General features: G+C 39.9%; 1 protein-coding gene across 10 annotated transcripts in view; it reads left to right on the forward strand.

Moving 5' to 3' along the window:
• GTDC1 (glycosyltransferase like domain containing 1) overlaps positions 1-12,559 on the forward strand; it is a 168,500-nt gene extending 155,941 nt beyond the window's left edge. For 8 of the 10 annotated variants that reach the window (XM_017740216.1, XM_017740212.1, XM_017740220.1 and 5 more), the window contains 3 exons: positions 3,285-3,355; positions 4,071-4,162; positions 11,284-12,559. In XM_017740216.1, the coding sequence (XP_017595705.1) occupies positions 3,285-3,355; positions 4,071-4,162; positions 11,284-11,367 (247 nt within the window). In that variant the 3' untranslated portion in view covers positions 11,368-12,559. Of the gene's footprint in view, positions 1-257; positions 464-3,284; positions 3,356-4,070; positions 4,163-11,283 lie in introns of those variants that run through there. The other 2 variants (XM_017740218.1, XM_017740219.1) reach the window with 2 other exon arrangements.
• Positions 12,560-13,255: the final 696 nt, after the last annotated feature.

A 13,255-nucleotide genomic window follows, 5' to 3' on the forward strand; every position in this document is an offset into this window, starting at 1 on the left:
TTTAAAAGGACCAGGTATGGGGGTCCCTACTAGTACTGGGCAGATGGACCAGTACTACTCGGTTTTATGCTGCCTCATTTACTTAGTGTTTTGCAATCCTTAATGTGCACAGCTGGCAGCTGAATGCAGGTTTGATACTAACAGTTTAGACATCTTTAGATGTAGCAGATGGAAAATTTTACACAAATAAAGTAGGAGAAAGTGTGCAATTAGGTTTTTATCTGCAGTTACATGATGCATCCTGTGCTTTCGTTTAGAACATCACCTTGGTGGGTGGTCATCATCTTCCCTTGCACCAAAGCTGTACCTTCTTGACACCACACTTGATGTTGGATTCCTGCCCAAGCACCAAACTTCTGTTATTGTTGAGTGTGAAGGAAATCAGAAATGCAGCAATCAGCAAAAGACAAAAGCAGACCAACAGTGTGATTCCAGCAGCCCAGTACATTATGGTTGCATTCCATGCGAGTTAAGTCACCATGGTAAAAGCCTTGGCAGGATTTTTTTTTTCAATAGTTTATTCATGATGTTCATTATTATGAGCTGTAAAGACTATGAGAATTTCATTTTTTAAATGTCTTATGGAATGTATCACTTTCTTAGATCTTGTAGACATGCTGTGGAAACCATAACATAAAATATGAGTTACTTACAATAACTAATTTTAATCCCATCTGCTAAGTATGACAACATTAGCATTTCCACTTAATTAAAAACACCCTTAAAGCAGCAATGTTTTAATCACTCCATTTTATTTACTCTCCTCCGGTGTCACTTATAATTGTAACTTTTTATTTTTTAATAATGAGGGATTTTTTTTTCTCTGTGCATCACACAAAAAAGTGCTGTTGATAATTAGCAGTCTTCTGTTATTACTAGACTCAGGTGTCACAACTGTGTCTCATCCTCATTACAGTAAAAAATTTCACCTATCAGATTCATTATTGCTAGATAATGCGACTGAGAGCCTTAGCAGGCCCTCCAGAAAAGTAATTCAGCCAAGCAAAATTATCAGCTAATTATATTTAGAATCAAAAGCCCAACAACTATTTGCAGATAAATTGTATGAATTGAAGTGAATAGACCTGAATATTAAGATTCATAGATTTAGCAGATGATTTGTTAATTGGAATAAAAAGACCATTTACTAGCCATTTTAACAATAGATCAATCGGAACTCTTATTTATTATTTAGCTAGTAGTGCTTAAGGATTGAAATGAGGAGTAATTGTATTATTGTTATGATATGATACTTTTCTGGGAAAGCACAGAAATGCTTTGAAATTAAAGGATTCCCTGTGCATCCTCATGCCAAAGTCTGTGTCAGTGTGAGCTCTGCCCAGTTTGATTTGGTGTTTAGCTCTTGACCACTGGAAGGTGTAAGGTTTGTAGTAAAACTTACTACTCCTAGTAGGGACCGGTCAGAAAATACACCTAAACTTCGGTGTGGAGAGGTAGCGAAGGAGTATGCAAATAAGATCATTTGCAAATGAAAGAATTACAGATTTTTAACTTTTATCCAGCAAACCGTGGAGGCATTAAATTCTGATTTTACTAATTCATGATCCTGGTAGAGGTTTTTCGTAAGGGGAAATTTCATACTCAAACGATGACTCAGATCCCATCTTGGCCTGCAGTTTTGTTTTAGGGAGCTGTTCTTCTTTTTTTTTTTTTTTTTTTCCATGCAGACGATATGATTAAAAAGCAAATATTTTAACATAACTTAGTGATCTGAGCTATTACTGAAATGTCCACAGTTTCACTCTTTTTTTTTTCCTCCTAGATTAAAGAAAACTTTAAAAATCTATTTGCTTTGACATATGACACAATATTTAAGAACTGAAATCATCAATTAAATCACACATCAGAAACATTTCCCTTTGGTAAAAAATATAGTGCTAGACGATGTACACTTTGAAATTGTTGTTAATGTTTAAAATGCAATCTGAAGTGCATATGTTATTTAAAAAAAAAAACCATAAATTACAAATTTTAAAAGTTTATGAAAAAAAAACCAGCAGTCATTTCTTAGCAAAAGCATTTGCAGAGAAATGTGTCTTTGGGGTTTGTGGATATGCATAGTTTTCTAGCATGAAAGCTGAATATGTTATTCTTTATTTTCTTTTTTTTTCCTGTTTAAAATTGAGTAGATCTAAAGGAAACAGAGTCCTTCCAGGGTACCTGTAATAAAGTACCAAACCTGACATTCACGTGAAAGTAGCAAAAGCATTTGGGTTGTCACTGAAAATAGAAAAGGTGAACGTTGACAAGATTTCAGATTTTTTTTTTATTCTGGGGAATGAGGGAAACTGAAGTTAAAAATAAAGTCCTCGTATGGTCAACATGTTGGAGGAAATTCAAAGCCTCTCATAAAATAAACATATTTTAAGAAGTGTTTTGAATTTCACTGTGTAATTTCTGGCCAACAGAAATTACAGTTGTATCTTTGGAGGGACGTTGTGTCAGATCAATGGTCATTATGCGAAAAAAATAAACTGAAACCTGGATGCCTTTAACCCGTTCAGCTGTTAAAATGTGAACTCCAAGGGGGACAGCTCTGCTACTGGAAAACTTTGTGCCACAGCGGTGCAATTCTAAAATATTTGGGTTTGATGTTATGGGAGATATGTAAAATGTTCCTTGGAAAAAAAACACGAGTACAAAGCTTCGCGCGCTTTGGCAAAGGAATTTCATCGGCGGTTATTAAAAAATACAACAGTTTATGTCCCGAAAAATAAAGGAAATTATCCAAAGCATGTGAGTAAGCTGAAATATCCCAGCCTGGAGCATGCTGCAAGTTGTTCCTGGGCTATATTTAGCTGTAACCTTTGGAGTCGGGAAGTCTGAGGGGAATATCTGCTGTGCCAGGTGAGGGTGGTGTGTGTGTCTGCGAGCACGCCCTGGTGTAGCCAACGTGCCCCTTGTTTTCCAGCAGCATTATTAAGCAAAGCCGTCCATACTTCACCATGTTGTTACATGTGTCTGTCTGCTGATTATAAAATGTGTTAAACAGTATTTAAAAAACAAAAAAATGCAGAGCTGCGCTTTGATTTATTCAGCGAACAAAACATATGCTCGCTGTTCTGTTCTATGTAATTCATATGATCAATAAAATTTTCTTTAAAAAGAGCAACTTTGGCATTTAGAAGGATTATGCTGCTGAAGAAAAAAAAAAAATGTTTTCCCTCTTGCTGCATGCAGGCAACCTCAAGGCTCTTGCACGGAAATAAGTTTTTTGGCTGACTAACATCTATTTTTGTGTATTTGTGATTTCTAATCCTCAGGATCGAGGCTGTGCATTGTGGCTGTTACCCGCTGTGTCCCAAAGCCTTGGTGTACCCAGAGATATTCCCAGGTAGCTGCTTTGTTGCCTATTCCTTCTGCTGAAACGTAATAACGTGATTCCTGCTAAAATCCAAAGTTTGGGAATAAGCTTGAGTGAAAGCAATTGTTTATTTGGCAAGCCAACATGTTAGTGTTAAGGCAAATTTTATGTGTTTTAATACATTAGACGAAGTTTATATTTGCCATCTGTTCTTTTAAGATAACACAAAAGCAAGTTTTGAAATAGCATTCTTCATTGTTAGCATACACATCCCATAATGATAGATTTTTGTTAAAAGGTCAGTGATGCTGCAATGGTTTGCAGATTTTTATTTTTTGATACACAGAAGAGGGGAAAAAAAAAAAAAAATCCAGGCCTGAAAATCACACCAAATTATTTAAACAATTTAATACTTAATAGTATGCAACTGCAGTACAGGATACACACTAATGTAGTACCGGTTCTTTGAAAAATCTCATCACTAAATGTATCACATATGCATTGTGTTACATTAGAATAATGTATTTTAATCACCCAAAGGAGATGTCTAAACAGCACAACTACACAGTCTTATTTAGCATTAAACATCCTTGTGAGCTGAGGTAACCTTATAAAATCATGCTTAAATAATGTAAAACACGAGGCGGCACAGAGCAATATGCATTTTTAATTAGTAAAGTGACTAATATCGAGTGTGTGCTTTGAGGTTTTTGTTTCATTAAAAATGTATCTGTTTTTCCTGCAGCTGAATATCTGTATTCTACACCTGAACAGCTTTTTAAAAGGCTTCAGAATTTCTGCAAGAGACCAGATATTGTAAGGAAACATCTCTATAAGGTAGTTGTTTGGAATAGTTTTAGATGATATAATGCCATATTGAAGTACAAAGGGAGAAAAAAAACCCCTTAAAAAACAACATTTAATTAACATACTAATGTTTAAAGGAAACATGCTAGGGAGGGATATTAGTCGTTACACTAACAAGGATTAATTAAACTAGATGCCAGTTGTATTAACCTAGGTCTTATGAAATACGTGCACTTAATGCATGCTACATGCTTTTTTTTAATTTATTGTTTTCTAAAATGACTGTCCTTTACATTTGGACCCAAGAGGCTTATAAAAATGAACCTGGATTAATGCAACTCATTAGTTTAAAAGGAAAATAAAAGAAAGATCCTACAATTATACTAATGAGGATAAGCCTGCCTTCCTATCCTAATTTAATCTTCAAAAAATGCAGGTGACAGGTATCAGGTAAGACTTCTTTGGCTTCTGGAGTAATTTGAGTGCTTTTCATAATTACAATTATTTTAATTCTTTGCTTTATAAGGTGTGTTGAGCATTAAAGTTTATTGGGAGCATAATTTACTGGTATTTTTCATGTCCCCTTCTTTGCAGTTATTTCTGTAGAGAAAGTCCAGGTTCAGTGGCAAACTCTCCATTCAAGTTTTGCTCAAGTGTTCGATGCTAGAGCGACTTCCATGGTTTTAAGTGGTGTATTTACACTGATGGGAGTCACAATTTTTTTTTTTAAATTTGAATGTGGATGAAGCACTAAATGTTACATTATTCCAGTGAAGAGCTGTTACTACTCAATGCTGCTGTTTTCTGCATGCTGATTTGTACATTTACAGCAGTTTTTGACTTTTACTGTCCTGGCTCTGCCGTGGGCAGGTTGGATACACATCACCGCTGCACGACAGAGGTGTTTCAGCTCATGAAAACCCCTGAATTCAGCTGAAAGTCCTTAAAGGCTTGGGGGTGCATGGAAATACTCCTCGTGTTAACCCGTGCGACACAAATGCGGTTCTTGGAGCGTTCCCTGGCTGTCGCCGTCCAGCCACACTGTTAATGAGCAAGTCGGGTAATCTCCTCCTTAATTTGGAGTCTCATGCTGCCAACACACACAACCTCATGCCTCCACCTCTCTCCCTCCCTCTGAGGACCAGAAAGTGTTGGGTCTTGCTGTCTTGTCTGCCTCTCTTCCCCTTTCTGCACGCACATAGCAGGAGCAGCGAGGGCTTAGCCCAAGCCTTGACTTTTTTTGTGACCTAAAAATAGGCATTTACATAATGATACATCAAAGATGATGTTGTTTCTTCAGGAAACAGTTAAACCTCAAGAAAAAAAAAAAAAGGAGAGAACCAAAAATGCAATTTAACACCCAATTTCAAGCTCATTATCTTTCATTGTCTATTAACTTGGCAATGGTTCAGAAGGTAGCTCATAATAGTTTAAAATGCTGACTGAACACTTCCAGTGTTCAGCATTACTTCTTGAGTCAATAGTATCGTAGAGTTAGGCATGGGGGCTTCAAAGGGAAAACAGTTCTTAAACGTTTACCTGGGTGTTTTCCAATGCTTCAAGCTCAGCTAATGGTTGCATTCACAGGGATTTTCTCCCAACGTATGGATTCTCATCTCCATCAGAGCCAAGGTGTGCAAAAGATACTGATATAAAATAGTACAGGTCGAAAATGTGTGCACAAGCCCCGTAGGCAAAATGCTGATTTGCTTGAAGGATTTTTTCTCTTTTTAAAAGAATTCCTTAGGGTGATTTGTAGGCAGAAGCTGAAGGTGTTTATCCTGCCCCTCATGCATGGGGTTTGCAGTCCCATTCAGATCTTCTGAGTGTCAGAGCTGAACCTCTGCAACAGGTAGCAATGGAGCTGAGTGGGGGATTGTTTTAAAATGAGGAAAGCAGAGCCTAATCCAGCACCTGTGAGCAGCAGAGGAAAGATCCCTGTTGTCTTTAATAGGCTTTGGATCAGCTCGGAGAATACTGTTAGAGTTGTCCTTTTGTGCCTACACCCACGTACACCTGGTCTTCCTTCACAGTGGACCATCCACAAAACCTCCTGGAAAGTGCTAGCTTAGAGCTGTGCTGTTAATGTCATTATAGCTGGAGTGATGCTGCTGTGTAAGGAAGCTGAAAAGGCTGAAATCCTGAAGGCTACGCAGCACTTGCACCGTATTTTCACTTTTTTTTCTGATCACTATAATATTATCTCTGCTTTAGTGGCCTAGAAAAGGGATCCCAGCACAAGAGTCAATGCTAACCAGCTCCTTGTGTTTCTGAAACCATCCTGCCTTACTCTCTGCATCAAGTTTATCAAGTATCTGTGAAATTTTGGAAGTAAAAATGCTTTAAAAGCAAATAGTGCTTTTCTCTGCTGGTGGGGATTCTGCTCCACAAGTTGGGAAGTAACAACCTTGGTTTATCCTTTTACATATTGTTGGGATTTTATTACTCAGGATATCTATAATAATTAGATAGTGGCTAATTAAACAGGCAGTTTATTCCTTCAGATGTCCTCAATGCTTGTGCTGACAAGATTAGGGGCAGGAAGAAGATAAATGGCAGCGGGGCAGTGGGCTTAGGGACTGGACATAGGGAACATCCCTGTGAAAATGCACAGACCAAGGCATTAAACTGTAGCAGCTTAACTCCACGGAGCAGATTCATGCTGGCAGACTTTTAAAAATGTCCATAATGTAAGCACCTATGAAAACCTTTCCAAATGATGTATTGCTCACCCTGAGTATTCACACAGCACTCAGGGCTGGCTCGTTTGCATTTCAACCTTGCCTTCTGCCAGTTATTAGCAGAAGATTGAGATGAGAGGAAAGCAAATCTCATTTGTTATCAATTATTTGTTCTGTTCCAGTTTTATGGAATCAAACTCTAGTTCTGTGTGGTTTTGGTTGCCAAAGTAAGCACCGGAATGAAGCAAGTAACAACAACAGGGCATTGGTCAGGGCACACCACAGGACCTTTCAGTGCCCCATCTAGTAGATTTAAAGTTAAAATAAAATAGGGCAAAGCATTTGTTTCTGCATTATTTTTTTTAAGTTTACCTTGCAGTTTCCTCACTTGAGTTTCTTAATTTAAAACAGCATGTATAAAGAGTATACAGTGGAAAGGGACAAGAAGAGTTGCCAAAAGCCAGGCATGGAAGGAGCTGACAACTTTAAATAATCTCTCCCAGCCCTCCCAGCTGAATGAGTGCTGGTTGACATGCTGTCAGCTTCAGTTCCTACAGAAAAATCCTACTCTCACTCACGCTTGTTTAACGGAGAAAAGAATTTGGCCCACTTTCTGACATTCATCTTCTCATTTCCATCACACTACAGAAGCTCACCTGCCTATGAAAAGACACATGGCATGATTTTTTTCTTTCTTACACCACTGTAGAAGGAAGTCTGCTGAATTCAAAGGGATTAAACTGCTGTAAAATCAAATTAAGTTCCCAGTTAGACCGTAGACATCTGAATTGTTTCCAGTCTCAGGATTTGGCTGTATAGGGCAGTTCTAACAAAACTTTCTTTTTTTATTTTTCTTTCCTTTTCTTTTTTCTCTGATTTGAGATAAAGCAGTACCTTGGGTATTTCAGGGAAACATGTAGAAGGGAAACCAGCTTCTGGTCCAGCTTTCATATTTAGGCAAAGCCAGGGAAGCAGCAGGAGGCATTCTCAGTGTAAGGATACAGGGCACTGGGCACATGAGGATGCAGGGGAGCCTGGTGCCAGATGTCCCATCAGCCACTCAGCCCTTTTTTTCACAGTTCCTGTACAGGCCATGTGAGAGCTGGGGATGGTGCCTCTGTCTTTATCCTTACCCAATCACCAGCAAAACTCCATGGGAAATTCATTTTTCCATAAGCAGCCTGGTCTAGTGGAAGGTGTCCCAGCCCAAGCCACACTATTCCATGATTGTGCAATGTGTTCATGATGGTGTTTAATTAATTTCCTTAATTAGCTCAGGTTTTCCTCACCTTCAGTTGTGTTGAGTGTCTCCTTGTCCTGGAGTTGGTCGCCTGGAAGCAGGAGCTCCCCCATCCATCTTTACTGTAGCATCCATTATTTTATAAACATTTGTCAAACATTTATAGTATCCCAGTCTTATTCCATGATTGTGCAATGTGTTCATGATGGTGTTTAATTAATTTCCTTAATTAGCTCAGGTTTTCCTCACCTTCAGTTGTGTTGAGTGTCTCCTTGTCCTGGAGTTGGTCGCCTGGAAGCAGGAGCTCCCCCATCCATCTTTACTGTAGCATCCATTATTTTATAAACATTTGTCAAACATTTATAGTATCCCAGTCTTTTCAGTCTCTCCCTGAGAATGTTATTCCATGTTTATATTCTAATCTCTCATCATTCAAGCCATTCTGATGCTTGAGAGCTGTTTTTGTGCTGGTGTGATCATTGCTTTAGAGAATTCTAGGCCGTGCCATCAGTTTATGTGATGTGTAGTACTCTGATAATTTCCAACCTGTTCCTTATGGAGCCAATCCCACTGTTTACTTTTTAATGGTGAATGTATATTGAGCAGATGTTTGCTTACAGTGTTCTCCAGATCTTTTGTCCCGGGCTGATAAAGTTAATTCAGAGCTTTATAGGGTATGCAAATAGTGCACATATTTCCATTCATCCTGCTGGCTTTCTGTTCATTAGCAGAGCATGTTTGCAGAGTTAAAAAAGAAGGAATTGTATTGAATTTCTGTTTTTACCTGGCTAGCATTAGGTACAGGTCAGAAGGAGGTTAGAAACACAAGTGAGAGACTTGTATTTGCCTCTTGAGCTGCTCAGTTTCCAGTGAACGTGATTTAAAATGGTTTCAGAGGTGGTTTAGATCTGCTTCTCAGAGCCTGTGGTCTCGATCTGCTTCTCAGAGTCTGTGTGGGGAGGTTATAGTGGCCTGGGAGCTCTGGAGTGCAGTGTGCTGTGTCCATGCTCTCCCATCTCTGTTCCAGTGCTTAGGCACATGATCCTAAGTAAAATGTGTAAAGCATAAGGATTTTTTATGTGAAAGAAAACTTCCATTACTTACTTGGAACACAGAATCACAGACTAGTTGAGGAAGGTGCCTCTGGAGGTCACCAGCCCAGGCTCTGCTCAAAGCAGGGCCAGTTTCAAAGTAGGATCTGACTTCAAACTTGGATTAAGTTTCTCAGGATCACATCCAGGTCAGACTCGAGTCTTGATGCTTTCCATTCACTGTGTATGGCTGATACAGGTGAAATCCCTCTCTAGTTTAGGAGTTTGCACAGGTGGGAAGGTCTGCTGGACTGTGGGACGCAATTTAAGCATTTTGGGTCAACCTTAGGTCTTCAAGCAACTGTGGTAGAGGGAGCTTGGCCTGGCTAACATGGGTCCTCAGCGTGGAAGAAGTGAACTGGGAGAAAGGCTGTTGGAATTGCCTAATTTTGGGATCCAGACATAGATAAATGGATATATTTGTAGATGTGTAGTGGCCTGCACCTGCACTTCTCCCTGGGCTTGCCTTGCTCTTGGCTCTCAGGTAAATATCCAGGAGACTCCAGCTCTCTGAAAATCACAGAATCATAGAAATACTTAGGTTGGCAAAGACCCTTAAGATCACTGAGTCCAGCCATCAATCCAACATTTCCATGATCACCATGTCCCCAAATGTTGGCCTGTAGCTCACAGCACTTGCAGAGTAGGACTAAAGCATTTATGGGGGCAACTTTCAGCATAAACACCAGGACTTGGAACTTCTCATTCTGACAGTATTAGATAGCTTCCAGGGGAGTTTTAGACAGCAAATGAAAACTGGCAGATGAGCCACAGCCACTTCGAAACAGTAGATGGAGAAATGGGTCAAAGGAAATAAGAAGAAAAGTTGCAAAAAACATGAGAACTCTCTTTTTTTTTCAGTACAGTTTATTGAAATTACCTTGAGAAAAAAAGCATTAAACTATTTTCCTACTGTTACAGTCAGTCAGTGTGTTCTGAACTATGCTATGCAAGGTACTGCATGGATTTGCATCCAAAATTTGATGGTTTGTGTTTAAGGACAGTAAAAATGAGATGAGTTTTAAAAGTCCAATATAAGAAACTGCAGAACAGACCAGTTTGGTCACAGAAATACTGTTACTCTGCTGAGGTGTACTAAATGGCTCTGCCTTGGGCCTCACAGTGCACTCAATTCATGTAAAGCAGCGGTATCTTTTGATGGTGGTTTCCAAAGGTGGTTGGAAGCTTGAAAATTGAACTCCAAAAATAATTGCTGCAAACTGTTTTCCACCTTGATTCTTCCCCCTTACTCACTTGCAGGGGGAAGGAGCTGGATCACAGAGTAGATCTGACCCAATACAAATTGGCTCTGTAAATCATTCTAGTCTTGCCTGCCAAATCTCAGGTTTTGTGTGGAAAATTAGTCTCTAAATCTTAATTTTCTTAAGGCGATTTTTTTAAAAGTGCATAAAATCTACACTAAATCAATACTGTGTGCTTGAACTCCAACTGTCCTGAAACAGCCAGTCTGAATGGATGAACACTCCTTATTAAATTCGAAAGGTTAGCTCTGAAGTCTAATGATGGGAGAGTAGATATTAAGTGCTTCAGTTCTGATCTTAAGACCCTAGAAACAAGTTGATTATTTCATGAAAAATACTGTGCTGCTACTGACATTATGCTGTTTGTTCTTTATGGGAAGATGCTGCTTTTTGTGAAAACTTTGCTTCTTTTGATCTCCACATATTTAGGAACTGTTGATGGAATGATAGTGATGGAATTTTACTCCTTGAAAAAATGAATGTCCAGACCTTTGCAGAGTTATCACTCCTCAAAAAAAAGGAGATAATTCTCAAGCAAGGCCCAGACTGATGATGGTCAAGCAGAACTAGGCCCGGCTCCTGCTGGCTTGTGGTTCTGCCATGTCTGAGGATGAGAAGGGCATGTTGGTCCCTGAGGGTGTCCAGTCCTTGGCGTGTCCATTGACACCACCAGTAAAGCAGAGGGAGCCAATAACCTGGGCCTGATGACCAGCTCACCTGTCTTAAAAAAACCCCACTGAGTTCACCCCGTTTTTAAATAGCACCACATAAATGTTCTTTGACCAACTGGCTTCCACCCCTCCTGAAATCCTTCCTGCATTTTGTGTCCCAGCCTCTAACACGGTTCCGTGTGCTTCTCTCTTGTGCTTCCTCGCAGGGCGAGACGGCCGGGTTTTCTTGGGCAGCGCTCGGCAGTAAATTCAGGTCTCTGCTCGCAGCAGAACCGAGGGAAGATTTGTGACAGATGGGGCTAAGTCACAAACTTGCAGCCTCAGGCAGAATTGTGGAAGTTTCCAGAGTGTGCCCATATTTACCTGATCAGAGAGAAAAGAAAATCTGCAGAGGAAGCAGAGCCTGGCTGCTAGTGGCGGCTTCAGATCTCCAATCCCTGCCACCACCCCAGCTCAAATTAAATACAGATTCTTAGAGACGTTATGATGGTTACACATGTCCTCGGCATCACATGCAGGAGACTGTTCAAAAAAAATATGTGGCCTGTTGTGTAACCGCACTCATGTATCCCATATGTGGTGCCACATTGAATTTCCGGTTGAATCTGTTTTTATCCTTTGTACTGGATGACATGGTGCCTGAATTCTTTCTTTTCGCCGACACGATGGCAGCCAAGCTGCAGCTTCAAACGCTCACACTTGGCTGAGTTTCTACCTAGGTTGCCAGGTTATCATTGGAGCCTTATTGTGTCCTCAAAGGGCCACAGGGCCTGAAAGGAGGATCCGAATGCTGCCGGACTAATTGGGCAGCCATCTCCGGGTTGTTGGGAGGCAAAGGGCTGCTTGAGCACTTCTCTTTCTCTCTTTTTTTTTTTTTTTTTATTGCAAATTAATGACTCTCTGGCACAGGGGTTTTTAAGTGAAGGTATTAATAAGGGGTCTGGCAGGTAATCCCATGATTCGTGGAGTTACATTTGCATTTAATTAATCTTAAAGAAAGCTGAAAGATAAACAGCTGTAATTCAAACTAGCATGGGAAATATGCTACATGGTGCCATCTATCCGATAAAATGAAAGCCGAGACACTTGTTTTATTTCTCTCAAGGATGGAGAACAAACAGATAACAATCAAAATACTTCCAATAAAAACCAGTAGTTTAAATGTAATGGCAGTTCATCAAGAATCTTTGCATCCAGTTGCAAATACAGTCTTTTAAAGATAAATCACTTATGATTCCTACAGTCAAGCCACAATATTTGTTGATGTAAAATGTTTTGAAGATGTAGATTGTACAATAAATTTTTAATAAAGTGCCCACTGCAATTTTTAATTAGCATATCTCATTCATGTATAAGTGTGTACATCTATCTGTATGTTTATCACCATGCATATCCTTGTGTCAGAGTCAATGAATGCAATTGTGTCTTTATCTGCTGAAGTAGAATCTGGTTTGCAAGTGATAATAAAACCTTATGACAATACTGAGATTTTCAACTCTGCTCTGGGAAGAAGCAGGAAGAGGACTCTGGGTAAGGTGTTACGACGCGAAGCCTGGTAAGACTTGTCTTTGCAGACAGATGTGTTCTCAGCTTCCCTGAGATCAGGGAGGGCAGCTCCTCTCCCTGAAAGGGGTGAAAGGCACAGGCTAATCCCCCTCCCCACACCCGCCTTTGTCACTTCTGACACCATCAGGAAGCTGAAATGTCATTTTTCAGCATGAAAAGAGGGCATGTGGTACTTCTTGTTAAAATTACCCCATGAAGGAATCAAAAACAACCCAGGGAGACCCAATGGAAAGTGTTTGGGTATTCTTCTAGCACTGCAGGGTTGTAATTTTGCAGTTATCATCTCTCTGTATGCGAGTTCCTCCTCCTTTCTGCTCAGCCAAAGCCCAGCTTGGCTTTAGGCACTGCATGTGGTTGGGTGGACATGGTCTTCCCAAGAGCATAGGTCTGGTGGTCATCCTTGGAACAGCCGAGGAACAGGACTGCCTTGCACTCCTACCAGAGTGTATCATAGATATTTACCAGTGTCATCACACCTTGCACCAGCAGATTGGAATATTTTTTGGCTTTGCTGCTGGGGAAACTGAGGCATGGTGCAGTTATAGCAAATTGCTTCAAGTATCACAGTGAGTCATCCTCCAAACCAATAAAAGGGAAAGAGGAGATGCTGTA

The sequence above is a fragment of the Corvus brachyrhynchos genome, unplaced genomic scaffold (genome assembly GCF_000691975.1).
Source record: "Corvus brachyrhynchos isolate BGI_N302 unplaced genomic scaffold, ASM69197v1 scaffold126, whole genome shotgun sequence".
In the NCBI taxonomy this organism is placed as follows: Eukaryota; Metazoa; Chordata; class Aves; order Passeriformes; family Corvidae; genus Corvus; species Corvus brachyrhynchos.